Source organism: Cyprinus carpio, chromosome B7 (assembly GCF_018340385.1).
Source record: "Cyprinus carpio isolate SPL01 chromosome B7, ASM1834038v1, whole genome shotgun sequence".
Lineage (NCBI taxonomy): Eukaryota > Metazoa > Chordata > Actinopteri > Cypriniformes > Cyprinidae > Cyprinus > Cyprinus carpio.
Window position 1 is genome coordinate 44536109 of NC_056603.1, and position 15234 is coordinate 44551342.

General features: G+C 40.7%; 2 protein-coding genes and 1 pseudogene across 2 annotated transcripts; 1 reads left to right on the forward strand and 2 right to left on the reverse strand.

The window, feature by feature from the left end:
• Nucleotides 1–677: 677 nt before the first annotated feature.
• On the reverse strand, nt 678–1130 carry LOC122138061 (histone H2A-like). The gene has a single exon (XM_042728863.1). The coding sequence runs from the start codon at nt 1080–1082 to the stop codon at nt 696–698; it is 387 nt and encodes a 128-aa protein (XP_042584797.1). The 5' UTR covers nt 1083–1130; the 3' UTR covers nt 678–695.
• An 860-nt stretch (nt 1131–1990) lies between these two features.
• LOC122137839 (histone H1-like) lies at nt 1991–2708 on the reverse strand. Its single transcript, XM_042726861.1, has 2 exons — nt 2460–2708; nt 1991–2425 (listed from the first exon to the last, which is right to left on the reverse strand). Exons 1-2 carry the CDS (start codon nt 2706–2708, stop codon nt 1991–1993), a joined length of 684 nt encoding a protein of 227 aa, XP_042582795.1.
• An 8587-nt stretch (nt 2709–11295) lies between these two features.
• LOC122137840 lies at nt 11296–11835 on the forward strand (annotated as a pseudogene).
• Nucleotides 11836–15234: the final 3399 nt, after the last annotated feature.

Below are 15234 nucleotides of genomic sequence, written 5' to 3' on the forward strand. Positions count from 1 at the left end.
TACTTCAAATAGAGATTGTAGGTTAAATTACGCGCCGCAGAGACGAGCAGCACTGCTAAACTAAAATGATGTCCGAATCATTCACTGAAGAGGATCGTTCAAACACTTTGGATGAAAACAAGTCTTCGTCATTTTTCACACTATTTTACATTAATTCATTTAAATTAATGAATTTTACAACTAATTGATAACATTGCAGACATTTTATAAACATTTTATAACATTAAATAAAACATTAAGTCAGAAACAAGTAAATTAGAATACATATGATTGTTTGGTTGACTGATGTTTTGTTTTCAGAATTGAAGCCCAAAGCATATACATTAACAACAAACTCATCTGTACAACAAAACACCAGACAACTTCAATCTTAATGATAGATGAAGTCCAACTTTTACACCACAAACACACTCTGCACATGTTTCACACTAACACTCTATTTGTTGCTTAAGAGCTTTATTTCATATATATTTTTTTTTTTTGAAGGGATCAAGTATTGTGCAAAATTAGCTTCAGCTGTGTATTTTATTTGTAGTTACCCATATTGTTAGTGTCATTTTTTTGGTTTATCTTTGTATATTTAAGCTTGAATGGCTGAGCAATATTAAAGAAACAGAATGAAAAGAGCTCTCCATCAGATCGAGTGGGTGGCTCTTAAAAGAGCCTTTGTGTTTGAAGAGCAGAGCGGACTCGGTTTACTTGGCTTTGGCGGGTTTCTCGCTCTTCTTGGGCAGCAGCACGGCCTGGATGTTGGGCAGCACGCCGCCCTGAGCGATGGTCACTCGGCCCAGGAGTTTGTTGAGCTCCTCGTCGTTGCGCACCGCCAGCTGCAGGTGACGGGGAATGATGCGAGTCTTCTTGTTGTCTCTTGCGGCGTTTCCAGCCAACTCCAGGATCTCAGCGGTCAGATACTCGAGCACAGCCGCCAGATAGACGGGAGCTCCGGCACCGACGCGCTCTGCGTAGTTCCCTTTGCGGAGAAGTCTGTGAACACGACCGACGGGGAACTGCAGCCCTGCTCTGGAGGAGCGAGTCTTGGCCTTCGCTCTCGCCTTGCCGCCGGTTTTGCCTCGTCCACTCATATTCGACTGTAAACTATGTCTTCGTTTACAAAGGAGAAATAGTAACTTCCTGAACTCTCCGCTTGCTGCGTTTTATAAACGAGGATGCCAGTTCCGCCATTGGTTTAGGAGCCTGGTATATTTTAACCAATCACTGCTTCTCCCTCCACACCAAGCCCGCCTCACCTGGCGCGCTGAGTGGCTGGCACTTTAATTAAACATGACAGAAATAATAAAGAAATTGTGCTTTTTGATTTGATTTGATTTATATTTGACCATTTTTTTTAAAATACGATAAGCTTGGGCATCAATACAGTGAAGAACAACAAAGTCAGGATAACAAATCCCTAGGGCTTAATTTCCATTGGGTCCTGAATGATGGGGTGTTGATACGTAAAACAGATCTATCTATGCAAAAAGGCATTAGTAAATATTGTTTTTAACTCAAATAAATTTAGATTGTTGATTCCTTAAAGTTTTTCATATTAATAAACGTGAATAACTACTATTGTTTCTAAATGCCTCAGCGTCAATGTAACAACATAATTCGAAGTAAACTCTGATACAGTTTTTATAATAATTAACTTACATTTAAGTAATTTTAGCAGATGCTTTTAGTCCAAAGCCACTTCCAAATGAGGACAATAGATCATCAAAACCAAGAAAGAGCTATGATATACAGTGTTAAACAGTCTCAGTTACTTAACACAGTAAGTGAGAGGTAGCATGTTTTTTTTTTTTTTTTTTTTTTTGCATTATCAAATTAAAAAATTTAATAAACCAACATATATAGATAGAGAGCGAGAGGAGAGTAAGTGGTTTGAGGACCTTTTTTTGTTGTTGTTTTGTATTGGGGCAATAATAACAAGAAACAGGTAGTTACAAAAGATTAGGGAAGCTAGTGTTTATTTACAAATTTATTATTATTCTTACACTAAGACTGAAGTGCTGGTGGGTTTCTTTGCTCTCTGTAGAGTTTGTGGTGCTCTGAAATGCCGTTGATGAAGAAAACAGAAGAGTTTATTCTTCTTGGTAGCTGCCTTCTTAGGCTTGGCAGCTTTAGGCTTTGCTTCTTGGGTTTTGGCCAGCTTGGCCTTTTTGGGGCCTCTTGCTCTTTCTTGGGCGCTGCTGGCTTCTTCGCCTTCTTGGGGCTCTTGTCGCCTTCTTGGGCTCTTGGTCGCCTTCTTGGCGGCGGCGGGGCGGTTTCTGGCCTTCTTGGGTGATTTCTTAGCGGGCGGGCTCTTTGCCGCTGCCTCTTGGGCCGTCGGGCAGCAGCGGGCTTCTTGGCTTAGAGCCGCCTTCTGGCCCGGTTTCTTCTTGGGCTCGGCTTGCTTTCTTGCTGAGCTTGAAGGAGCCGGAGGCGCCTGTTCCTTTGCCGCAGCAGACTCCTGTAGTCACCAGGCTCTTGATTGGCGAAGCTTTGACGCGGGAGTTGTTCTTCTCCACGTCGTAGCCGGCCGGCGGCGAGAGCCATTTCTTCAGGGGCGGCGAGGGACACGCCGCTCCTCTCCTTGGACGCGGGACACGGCTTTGACCGATCAGCTCAAACCGACGCCGGGCCATGCTTTCTGTGGCTTTGAGCGGCGGACTTCTTCTTGGGCGCTTTGGGCGGCGGAGCGTCAACAGCTGGACGGTTCTTCTGGCCATTTCTGGTGAGCCGAGTTAACAGTCTTTCAATCATGATTCAAGGAGTGGTCGCGCGAGCAGACCGCTGCGCTCTTAAAAACCACACCTGATGACCTTATAGACTCACCCCGCCCGCTCGGTGGTCTGCGCGCCTCGAGCGAGCCGCTCGCGCTTGTGTTTCTCTGCTCCTACATGTAAAGAGCAAACTAGATAGTTTAAAACAGTTTGACGCAGTAGAGAACAACGTGAACAGCAAGCATAGGTTTCTTGTCTTTCTGTGGAGCTAAAAACACGCGGCGAGGAAATGTTTTTGTTTTGCTCCGCGCAGATCAAACGCGAGGCGAGCATCAGGACACGGCAACAAAGCCGCGTGTGTAACTCTAAAGCCTTAATTAAGTGTAAAAGGTTCTTATAACAGATTAACATCATCTCTCGTGTGGTTAAGAAACAGTTTTGAGCGTGGATTTAATGCAAATGAGCATCAGTGAAGCGCGAGGGCAGTGTCTATACAGCTGTTGTTTTGGGCAGATTGAAGCACCAACACCCGGAGGCTTCGAGACGGTTTGTCACTCAGGTCTCAGTACTTTGGTGTAAAATAAATAATAATATTAGTAGCCGTCGTAATCTCGGAAAGTGATTAATGCATTTATATCTGACTCCATAGGAATTCGCCACCACTTTCACAAAAAATAATAAATAACTTGGGGTGATTATTCCTGTCATTCTATATTTAACAGGTCGATTAAATATATGGTTTGATTTGCTCTTTGTGCGAGACAGATTAGGAGCATGCTCTTTTGTTATTGTATTTCTGGTTTGTCATATTAACCCTTTGATGCACAACCAAAGTGACACTATCTGCGTTTATTTTAATTTTATTTGTTTTCTAGATCTTTGCAGTAAATTAATTGAATTATTTCTGGATTCCAGGGAATTGCTTCCGTTTTCATTTTTCCTTCTTATTTTTGGCATAAAATTCGTTTTTTTTTGTATTACTCTTCATTCTAATTCACAACATGGGGCTAAAATGACCCGTATTCAGTCCCTATGGTTTGCAATCATGGCTGAGTGTTTTCTTTACAGAATCTATTGAATGTCATCATTTATTCACGTTTCATTTATATATATACATATATGTTTTTTTGGTTTGCACAACTCATTGTTTGGTTTACCTTTTTTTTTTTTTTTTTTTTGAAAACTAAATGACACAATATCGAAACCTTAAAATTTGCTCATTTTTTGTGCAAGTACAAAACATAGTTACGCTCCTGCAACATATTTATTGCCACAAAGTCAACAAGCGGCTTTTTGTATGAGTTGATGCATTGAATCTCTTCTATTTGCACTTTAACATTCAAAGTCTGACATTAGTGGCATCCTTAATGTGGTTTACTGGAAAATCGCAAAGTCAGACCTGGGCCGTGTACAGCTTTCCAGGAAATGTTGAGGTGTGTGCTGTTAGGCCGCTTAAATATGTTACTAACGTTTAAAAAAAATAAATATTTTTTTTGTCTAAATAGTTTTTCCTCATTGCACGTCTTGTTTAAGTTTTATTTTTATATCATTGCATGTTAAAATAAATACCTTTGTTATGCAGATGCAAAACCATGAAACTTAAGTTAAAACTTAAACTTAAGTCTTATTTGCAGTCTAAAGCAAATTTATAAAATTTGTCGATAGTATATAGTTCGCATCTTTTAACTTAACCTTTTTGTATCTAACAAACCAAAAAAAAACTTTATGACAATTACATCCTTTGTAATCTTAAAAAATCACACACTAATTATCAACGGATTGGAGAGGCATCTGTCTGTTAAAAAAACCAACTTTGATCACACACCATAATTATCAAACGATGGAGGAGGCCATCTGTCTGTGCGACATTTAAACATCACTAACCTTACAATTTTAGGTTATAATACATCCGTCTTGGATGTAACTGGTGAAGATTTACTTTAATAAACCTCTACACAGTGCTTCTCTTATTTGCCCATATGCAAATGTTTGTGCGGAGTGTGGAACGCTCTTAGCTCTACATGCATAACAATGGTCCCAACATAACAGGGAAAACAACTTTAAAAATCCGTTTAAAGCCTGACTTTCTTTCTCCAAACATCAAACTACAACACAATGCTGTGCTTTTGTAACATAATGAAAATAATACAGGACACGCTTTCTGCCCTCTCTTTTTCCCTGAAGTGGAGTGCGTCTCCAAAACCACGAGCACCAAAACTCAACCGTATGGCTGATGAGACATGATAATGTATCTATAAAGCTTGAAATGTCTACCTTAAAAATTAGGGCGCTTCAAAACGAATCAAATTCTCCATAATGCATGCAATCTTTATGACTCCAGTTTTTAGTGGAGTCCAGCATTGTGAATTTCCATATTTTATCACATTAAAAAAAAAAAACATACGACTTTTGCCTTTGCTCTGTGGCAACCCTATGTGTGTATTTGAGCGGCATTAACATATTTTAAGGTTCATTTTGGATTATTAGCGTTCTTTACGTACATAAACATGCGATAACGTTAACAAGTAGTTTAAGTGTTGGGGGCAGCAGCACAATAAAGTACTCATTAGACGTCTCGGTTCAAACTTGTATTAAAAGCATGTTACACGGTACTATAGTAGGATAAATTCCACTTTTAAAATTGTACACATCCATGAGTTTTCCTCTCTAAAAACACCACAAAAAAAAGAGAAAACACAGTTGTAGTGAAACAGGCCACAAATCGTCAAATAAACTGTGCCATTATAATAAAACATGCCTCACGACCACTCCGGGGGGTGAATAAGCCCCCTGTAGTGATCCATGTGTTTTCGTAAGAAAAAATATCAATAATTTTGAACGTATAAACACTTTTTCTCTCGCTTCCGCTGAAAGCTGTTCCGCCAGACATGTTATATGTGAAAAAAAAAATTTCTCCTAAACAACAGAGAACCGGCATTGAAACCATTTTGTTTTTTACCAAAATATACTCTTACAGTTTGTTTCATGAATAGAGATCAGGAATCTTATGTCAATTTTCATGATTCTTTAGAATAATTGATGTAGTCATGAAGAAGCCCCATCAGCACAGAAAGAAAAGACATGTGGAAATCTTCAGTACATCATCCAGCGTCCTCCTTTAAAACCATTGTTGCTTCAGTTTGGAGGAAAGGACAGTCTCCTCGTTGACCAGCAATTCATCACTGTCACCACCTGCTCTTCATCTTGTGGAACCTAAAAAGATATTTGATAGATAGATAGATAGATAGATAGATAGATAGATAGATAGATAGATAGATAGAGATAGAATAGATAGACAGACAGTCATGGTAGGCAGACGGAGCTGGATGGACAGGCAGCAGACAGACAGTAACAGGCAGGCAGACAGACAGATCAAATCATTTACATGTAATCACATTGTTGGTTGCATCACAGCGTAAACAGTGAAGTAAAACAGGCACGGTGACAACAGAAACCATTTATTTTTCTAAAAATAACAAAATAATGATATTCTCTCTATATCTCGGCGTTTCAACATATACAAAACAAACAATCTTTTACGTGTCTCTTATGGGATAAAATAAACTAAAGCTAAACCCTAAAATAAACCCCGGAAAAAAGTGATGTTTTGTGGAGTGATCGCTGTCGCGGTGTAGTGGAGCACAATTCAGTTCAAATAAAAGCGGTTCTGATAATCTCCCCTCCACTTAATACCAGTTTCAGGCACACAAAATAAACATGACTCAATACATCCAAAGTTAAGTTTACTTTTACAATGCCGTATCCAGTCTCATGGTAATTTCTCAATCAGTACGTTTCAGCATTCAGCAGCGCAAGACATCTATACTTACTAACGGCTTGTAAACATTGTCATGTGTCTAACATTTACCTCAGAAAAAACATATTCGTGACCATAGTAAAAATCATATAGTCAGATAGAAAAATAACACTGTAGATAGGGACATTTTGCTAAATTCACCATATTATATATATTCATTATAATTTTAATGTTCTTCAAAGTTTAATTCTATATTTTTAATGATGACACCATTTAAATGTTTATATCTAAAAAATAAATAAATAAAAAAGTAGAAATAAGTATTATCTAATTGTAAAGTCTTTTATTATAAAATACTTAATTAAGTGTAAATATGTAGTATTTTCAAATAGCCTAAAAAATCAGTTAGTTTTGTAGTAGCCAACTGGACTCTAATGTATATTCTGCAGCATTAGTTAAGAGATTTGTTTTTTCTTGAGCAAAAGCAAATTGTGCATGTGTGTACCAGATATATATGCCAAAAATAATCGATATTGCAATCAAAATTGGGAATCGCAATCACACAAGCTTGTGAATGATAATCAAATCGAATTATGAAATATGTGTCACAAAATTCATCCCCAACCAACATATTTAAACACTTTTAAATATATTTATTTGCCACTTTGTCACACATTACATTAATTTAGCACCATTTACACCACCATAAACAAATATCACCGATAAACACTGGAATCAAAGACTGTTTGTAGTGCAAACTGTAGTCAATTGTAGTGGGAATGTGGCTCAAAAAAAAGAGGAATAAATACTAACTGAAACAGAATAAATCAAAAAGGGACAGCTCAGTGCCTTACATGCTCATACAAATGAGCAACTAGAGGTTTGGTGCTCCTTGCACACAGGTCTGACACAGAGTAATAGATTCTGAAGGTCATAGGTTAACCTTTAGCCTTCAAATATGTCCAGTAAATCTCCACAGTGTATCAAATACTTTCTGTGGAAATACAATGATAAAATATAAGACTAAATGCAGAATTATACAAATGTAGCCATGTGCATGCTGAGTTGTGCAATTGTAGGGCAGGTGGAAACTTTTCTGTAGTAAATGTTTTACGTACATGCAAAAAAAATAGGCAAATAGTCTCAAAAGTCTCTATTATACTGGTCATGTGTGTAAAATTGAAGTAGAAATAAAATCAGTGTTTTTTTGTTGTTGTTGTTGTTGTTGTGTTGTTTTGTATAAAGTGAACTAAACATGATTTGTGGACAAATTAAAAAACAAGATATTTAATGAATAAATAATAATAACTTTTAAATTTCCATCTGGACTTACACATTAAAGACTCCGCTACGTCAGCAGTCACTCGTTTAGACAAATACAGTCGCTCCATCGATCTTCCAGTGTTTTTAACACTTTCAGACCTGATTTTTTTAGTTTTTCTCCAATATAGCAAGAAATTAGTCTAAAAAAACAATGCAATAAGGGAATGGATAAGACTAGGCCTAAACCTTTTTTTAATATAATTTTTTTGTAAAACCATCGTTGACTTCGTAAGGAGCAGAGAAAGAAAGAACTATAAGACAAGAAAGAAGACCCCTGTTGAATAAGAAAGTTATTCCCAGAGACTCCCCCAGAAAGAAAGAAAGAAGATGAAAGAGAGAAAGAACAAAGAACGAAAGAAAGAAAGAAAGAGAAAGAAAGAAAGAAAGAAAGAGGTCTCCAACCCTCATGGTGTTTGTGCTTCAAGCTGTGCACAAAACAACAGCTGCACTACAACACTGCACTCGCGCTTCAACTGATGCTCATTTAAATTAAAATCACCCTCAAAACTGTTTCTGAAACACACAAGGCGATTGATTTTAATCTGTTATAGAAACTTTACACTTAATTAAGGCTTTAGATTTTACACGCGCGGCCTTTGTTCCGTGTCTGATGCTCGCCTCGAGTTTGATCTTGCGCGGAGCAAAAAACAAACATTTCCTCGCCGCGTGTTTTAGTCTCCACAGAAAGACAAGATAACTCTGCTTGCTGTTCCACTTTGTTTCTACTGCGTCAAACTGTTTTTAATACTCATCCTAGTTTTGCTCTATTAAATGTAGGAGAAGAAACACACAAGCGCGAGCGGCTCGCTAGAGGCGGCGCACTGCAGACACCGAGCGGGCGGGTTGAGTCTATAAGGTTCTCTATGTGTGGTTTAGAGAGCGCAGCGCTGCTCGAGCGACACTCATTGACTCAGTGTTTGAAAAGACTGTAACTCGGCTTAGAGAAAATGGCAGAAACCGCTCCAGCTGTTGCCGCTCCGCCGGCCAAAGCGCCCAAGAAGAAGTCCCGCCGCCAAAGCCAAGAAAAACAGGTCCCGGCGTCGGCGGTGAGCTGATCGTCAAACGCCCGTGTCCGCGTCCAAGGGTAGAGGCCCGGCGTGTCCCTCGCCGCCCTGAAGAAAGCTCTCGCCGCCGGCGGCTACGACCGTGGAGAAAAGAACAACTCCCGCGTCAAGCCGCCAATCAAGAGCCGTTGGGACTACAGGAGTCCTTGCTGCAGGTCAAAATAACAGCGCTCCTCCGGCTCCTTCAAGATCCAGATCAAGAAGCAAGCCCGAGCTCCCAAGAATAAACCGGCCAAGCGGCGGCTCCTAAAGGCCAAGAAGCCTCCCGCTGCCTGCCCAAGAAGCCCCAACTCCTGAGCGCCAGCGGCAAAGACAGCCCGCCGCTAAGAAATCACCCAAGAAGGCGACAAGAAACCTACCGCCGCCCGACCCAAGTAAGGCTTTTTCCAAGGAGCGCCCTACAGAAAGGCAATCTACTCAACAGCTCACGCCCCAAGAAGCGCGGACCAAGTTCCTAGCCTAAGGAAGGCGAAGAAGCCAGCAGCGCCCAAGAAAGCAGCCAACGAGCCCCCCAAAGGCTCAAGACTGCCCAAACCCAAGGACGGCAAGCCTACCTGGTGGCGGTCACACTCACACTCGACTTTGAACTGCGAAAATTTTTTACGGACACTCCGCTGATGAACATATGGGGCGGGTTAGCAGCGGTAACGGTTCCCACTCAGTTATCACAACATGGATTTAATGTGCTTGTTTACTGTGCCATTTTGCGCCCACACCCATACGCGTCGAAAGTGTGTTTAAGTACTTATGTTTTACGCTCTCTGTCTGTCTCTCGCTCTATATAAACTAACAATACACACTAGCTAATTAAAAATTATAAAATGTGGTCCTCATTCCAAATGTACATCTGTTTCCTGGTTCCATTGACACTGCCGAACGCATGCAGTTTTTTTTTTTTTTTTTTTAATAAGCTTCTTTTTAAAGATGTATTATGTAAAATAGGATGGCTGACGCTATGGCTAAAATTAGCGCTTACGCTTGATTGGATTCCCTCTTTTTGAATTTCTGTACAGAGAGGTCACGCAGTGACCGTACGTATTGACATTCTACTGATCCACCCGTCTTCACGTGATGGCGAATTCGCAGGTTCAGAGTCACACCTAAACTTGAACTTGTGGGAACGCAGCGAAATCGCGAAATTTTTTCGCATGAGCTTGCGTTTCCGGTCTGACGCATTCGTATACGTATGAATGGAAGTCAATGGAACGAAAAGTGCAGTTGACGCCCCTTAAAGCTGCCAAGCCTAAGAATGCCCAGCTCCCAAGAATGAAATGATAATAACATCTTCTTGTTTCTTCCCCCAACGGCCTCTTTTCGAGCCACCCACCAAGTACTCTTACAGAGAGCATCCAAGCAAAAACACCAGCACTTTCAGTCCTAGTGATAAGTAATGAATAATAAATTTTGTAAACAACACTAGCTCTCGTTTACAGTCTTTTTTTGTAAACTACCCCTGTTTTTTCCCTGTTGCTTATTGCACACAACAACACACAAAAAGTCCTCATCACCAGCTTTACTCTCTCTCTCTCTCTCTCTCTCTCCTCGTCTCTCTCTCATCTCTCTCTCTCTCTCTCTAAATATATATATTACATTACATTACATTTAGGTCATTTAGCAGACGCTTTTATCCAAAGCGAATTACAAATGAGGGACAATGGAAGCAATCAAAAACAACAAAAAGAAGCAATGATATATAATTGCTATAACAAGTCTCAAGTATATAGTAGATATAAATATATATATGCTCTGTTTTATTTTTAATTTTAAAATTGAAAAAAAAAAAAAAAAAAAAAAAACCTGCTACTCCTCTAACTTACTGGGTTAAGCGTAACTGAGACTTGTTATACAACACTTATGTATATCATTGCTCTTTTCTTGTTGATTTTGATTGATTATTGTCCTTCATTTGTAAGTGGCTTTGGATAAAAGCATCTGCTAAAATTATTAAATGTAAATGATGTACTAGTTAATTATTATAAAACTGTACATTGGAAGACTGCGCATTAGAAAAAATAGCTTTTATTCACGTTTATTAATATGAACAGCTTTAATGGATCACCAATCTAAATTTATTTGATTAAAAACAATATTTACTAATGCCTTTTGCATAGATATATCTGTTTTACTTATTCAACACCCCATCATTCAGGACCCCAATGGAAATTGAGCCCTAGGGATTTGTTATCCTGACTTTGTTTGTTTCTTTCACTGTATGATGCAAAGATTTATCCTATTTTAAACAAAATGGTCAAATTAAATCAAATCAAAAATCACAATTTCTTTATTATTTTCTGTCATGTCTTTTATTTAAAGTGCCAGCAACAATCCGCGCGCCAGCTGGTGGGGGCGTGGCTTTGGTTGTGGCTGTTGGAGGGAAGTTCAGTGATTGGTTTAAAATCTTACCAGGCTCTAAACCAATGGGTGACTGGCACACTCGTTTAAAAGCAGCATAGAGGAGATCACAAGGTTGTTATTTCTGTTTTGTAAACGTAGACGTATTTTACAATCGACGATGAGTGGACGAGGCAAAACTGGCGGCAAGGCGAGAGCGAAGGCCAAGACTCGCTCCTCCAGAGCAGGGCTGCAGTTCCCCGTCGGTCGTGTTCACAGACTTCTCCGCAAAGGGAAATACGCAGAGCGCGTCGGTGCCGGAGCTCCCGTCTATCTGGCGGCTCCTGTGCTCGAGTATCTCGAGTATCTGACCGCTGAGATCCTGGAGTTGGCTGGAAAACGACCGCAAGAGACAACAAGAAGACTCGCATCATTCCCCGTCACCTGCAGCTGCGCAAGGGTCGGTGCGCCACGGACGAGGAGCTCAACAAACTCCTGGGCCGACGTGACCATCGCCTCAGGGCGGCGTGATGTGCCCAACATCCAGGCCGTGCTGCTGCCCCAAGAAGAGCGAGAAAACCCGCCAAAGCCAAGTAAACCGAGTCCGCTCTGCTCTTCAAACACAAAGGCTCTTTTAAGAGCCACCCACTCGATCTGATGGAGAGCTCTTTTCATTTTGTTTCTTTAATATTGCCCAGCCATTCAAGCTTAAATATACAAAAATAAACCAAAAAAAATGACACTAACAATGTGGGTAACTACAAATAAAATACACAGCTGAAGCTAATTTTGCACAATACTTAATCCCTTCAAAAAAAAAAAAAATATATATATATATATATATATGAAAAAAAAAAAAAAATATATATATTTGTGTGTTTGTGTGAAAAGTTTGTTTTTTGCTCTTTATGAATCGTTCACAGTAACACCAGTATCATTAAGATTGAAGGTGTCTGGTGTTTTGTTGTACAGATAAGTTTGTTGTTAATGTATATGCTTTGGGCTTCAATTCTGAAAACAAAACATCAGTCCAACCAAACAATTTATATTATTTCTAATTTACTGTTTTTCTGACTTAATGTTTTATTTAATGTTATAAAATGTTATAAAATGTCTACAATGTTATCAATTAGTGTGTAAATTCATTAATTTTAAATGAATTAATGTAAAATAGTGTGAAAAATGACGAAGACTTGTTTTTCATCCAAAGTGTTTTTTAACCGATCCTTTTCAGTGGAATGATGTGGGACATCAGGTACATTTTAACAGTCACTGCTCGTCTCTTAACGGCATAATTTAACACGATCTGTATTTGAAGCGTAACAACCGTCCCAAAGGTCACTTACTCATTTTGATTGTGACTGCCACAGCATCAGTCTGTATCTTCTCGTGCACACATACAGTCTATAGTCTATGTATTATATTCCGATGTGATCGTGATTTCAAAGATCTTTTAATGATTTCTCGTGCATACACATTAATTTTTGTAGTTATTCCGATGTGATCGTGATTTCAAAGATCTTTTAATGATTTCTCGTGCGGTAAAGATACTCCTTATTAGAGCATATAGTACATGGTTTTATACTGCTCCCTTTGGATTGAGTTTAAAGAGACGAGAGAGTATGTAAGCTTCAGGATGCTTACAATGACTGTATGAGGATCCTGCTCGGAAAACACAAGATGTAGTGCAAGTGATCTCTGTGAGGCTTTCAGGCTTTAATGAGATATTTAATGTAAAAAATGTAAAGTACTGATTGGATGATTCACAGCATGCTATTATAATGCTGTTGTTAGATCCTAGGCCTGCAGCGGTGCGCTATCAGTCACCAAAGAGAAAACATTGGTATGACTGCCTTTTTTAATGTTTTGCACTGTTTATATTGTGTTTTTTGCTAATGGACCTTGATTCTGAAGATGAACTTTGTTATGAATGAATAATGCATAAAGTAATAAACAGAACAACAAAGCACTTTGAGCGGGAAAAACACAAACAGCCCAGTTTGAAAAACAGAAGCTGCGCAAGTCATTGGTCTAGCAGTCATGGGCAGACGTCAGCACCATCAGCCAAATCAACAAAGCCTCTGTCTTCATGACATTAATTAGCTCGTGGTGCGTTTTGATGCTTTAAAAGCGAGAGACAAGAGAAAGAAAAGGGCATTTTCTACGTACTTTGAACGGAGAAAGAAGAAACAGACGTGATCTACAACAGCGATGGCAAGAACCAAGCAGACGGCTCGTAAATCCACCGGTGGTTAAAGCCCGAGCGGAAGCAGCTCGCTACTAAAGCGCCCGGGAACTTAAGAGCGCCCCAGGCCACCGGCGGCGTCAGGAAGCCCCACCGTTACAGGCCGGGACCGTGGCTCTCCGGAGATCCGCCGCTATCAGAAGTCCACCGCGGCTGCGATCCGCAAAACTCAAACCTTTCCAGCGTACTGGTGCGCGAGAGATACGCTCAGGGATTTCAAGACGGACTACTGCGCTTCCAGAGCTCCGCCGTCATGGAACCGCCTGTCCTGCAGTGAGGCCAGCAGCGGTCCGGCTTATCTGGTCGGTCTGTTCGAGGACAACCAACTAGTGCGCCATCCACGCCCAGAGAGTCACCATCATGCCCAAAGATCATCCAGCCTGGCGCGCCGCATCCGCGGAGAGCGCGCTTAAACCGCCGCTGCGTCACACCCAAAGGCTCGGTGTAAGCAGCCACCACACACTACACGGAACGAGACAATTTCACTGTAACACTAACTAAATAGGATACATGTTTTTTTGTTTTTTCATCGCTTTTGGTCTGTAGAATTAAATGGTATTTGCTAAATACTCCCTACATACTGATATGGACAACTCACCACCCGTTTCGAAAGCGGCTCACATTTAATGCCACAATGTAAAACGATAGAGTTCTTGGCTACCTAGCGATTAGAAATACCTTGTGGGCATTATCGTACAAAGTGCCATTAAATATAAATAATTAAGTTAACTTGCCTGCAAGCTTCAAATTATGGAGCGCGCCTCTATACCACCATAAAGATTGATATGAAAGTCAAAGCTGTTCTGCCATCGAACATACATGTAAAATCTTAGGTAGATCTCACGCACGTTCTGTAGAGTTATTATAAATAGTCTTAGTCAAATTAAACCACATTACAGTGACGTACACCCCACCCCTGATTGCCGCTCCCATTTCTTGTTATCTGCAGCGAAACCGCAAGACCTTAGATCCGGTCATGTTGCTCAACACCACAATTGTTGTTCCCGCCTCTAACTAGCAGGCGGCTGCGCACCCCTGTGTTGAAGCGCGTGCGCTGGTTTTGTCGCAGTTAGGCCTTCTGTGACCTCAGTCATATGTCATTCTATTCTCCACCACCTGTTCTTTCGCCCCCCGACGCGCACCACAGCTCACACGATTCATATTCACGTTTTGTTCACACATTTGTTCCTCGCACTGAAAAGAATATATCCCTCATCCCTCGTTGGTCACATGTGCTGTCTCGCACACTTTGTGGCGGTCATAACCAGCGACTCGGGAAAGGAGCCGCTAGTGGCGCATCGTCAAGACCGACCTGGCCCGCCCCCTAAAATCCAGGAATCACTTTCGTATCCGCCATGTCGTCGTGTACGATACCTGCGTCAGCGGCGGCAGTCACAGCGCATCTCCGGTCTGATGTCTTTCACAGGAGAAATCAGCGGGGGGCCGACTAACATTCGTTTAAGACGCTGATCCGCGGAGGAGGCACAAGCCTAAAACCAGCAGGTACCAGAGCTACGAGGAGGACCCGCGGGGGCTGATGGTGTTCGTTGTGTACGCGCTTAATTACGCAGGGAGCACCTTGTACCACTTTCGGAGGATAAAACGCAAGGCGAATCAGACGCGTCAAACCCAACGTATGGACGTTTTAAGAGCAACTTCACACTCTCACATAAAGAGATAATGGTACTGTTCGTGCTTACATGGATAACTAATACGTTCCTTACACACTCTTTAGAACAAATGAATTACTCTTGGTTAAGAGCGACCCACACTCGCGAACATAAAGAGATTATTATACGAAGCGTGCTTTAC

What these genes read in the sequence shown, in the direction of transcription:
- LOC122138061 (XM_042728863.1), bottom strand. Translation starts at nt 1,082, where the DNA reads ATGAGTGGACGAGGCAAAACCGGCGGCAAGGCGAGAGCGAAGGCCAAG.
- LOC122137839 (XM_042726861.1), bottom strand. Translation starts at nt 2,708, where the DNA reads ATGGCCAGAAGAACCGTCCAGCTGTTGACGCTCCGCCGCCCAAAGCGC. An exon ending in CTTCGCCAATCAAGAGCCTG is followed by an intron (nt 2,426 to 2,459) that starts GTGACTACAGGA and finishes GCAAAGGAACAG; the next exon opens with GCGCCTCCGGCTCCTTCAAG.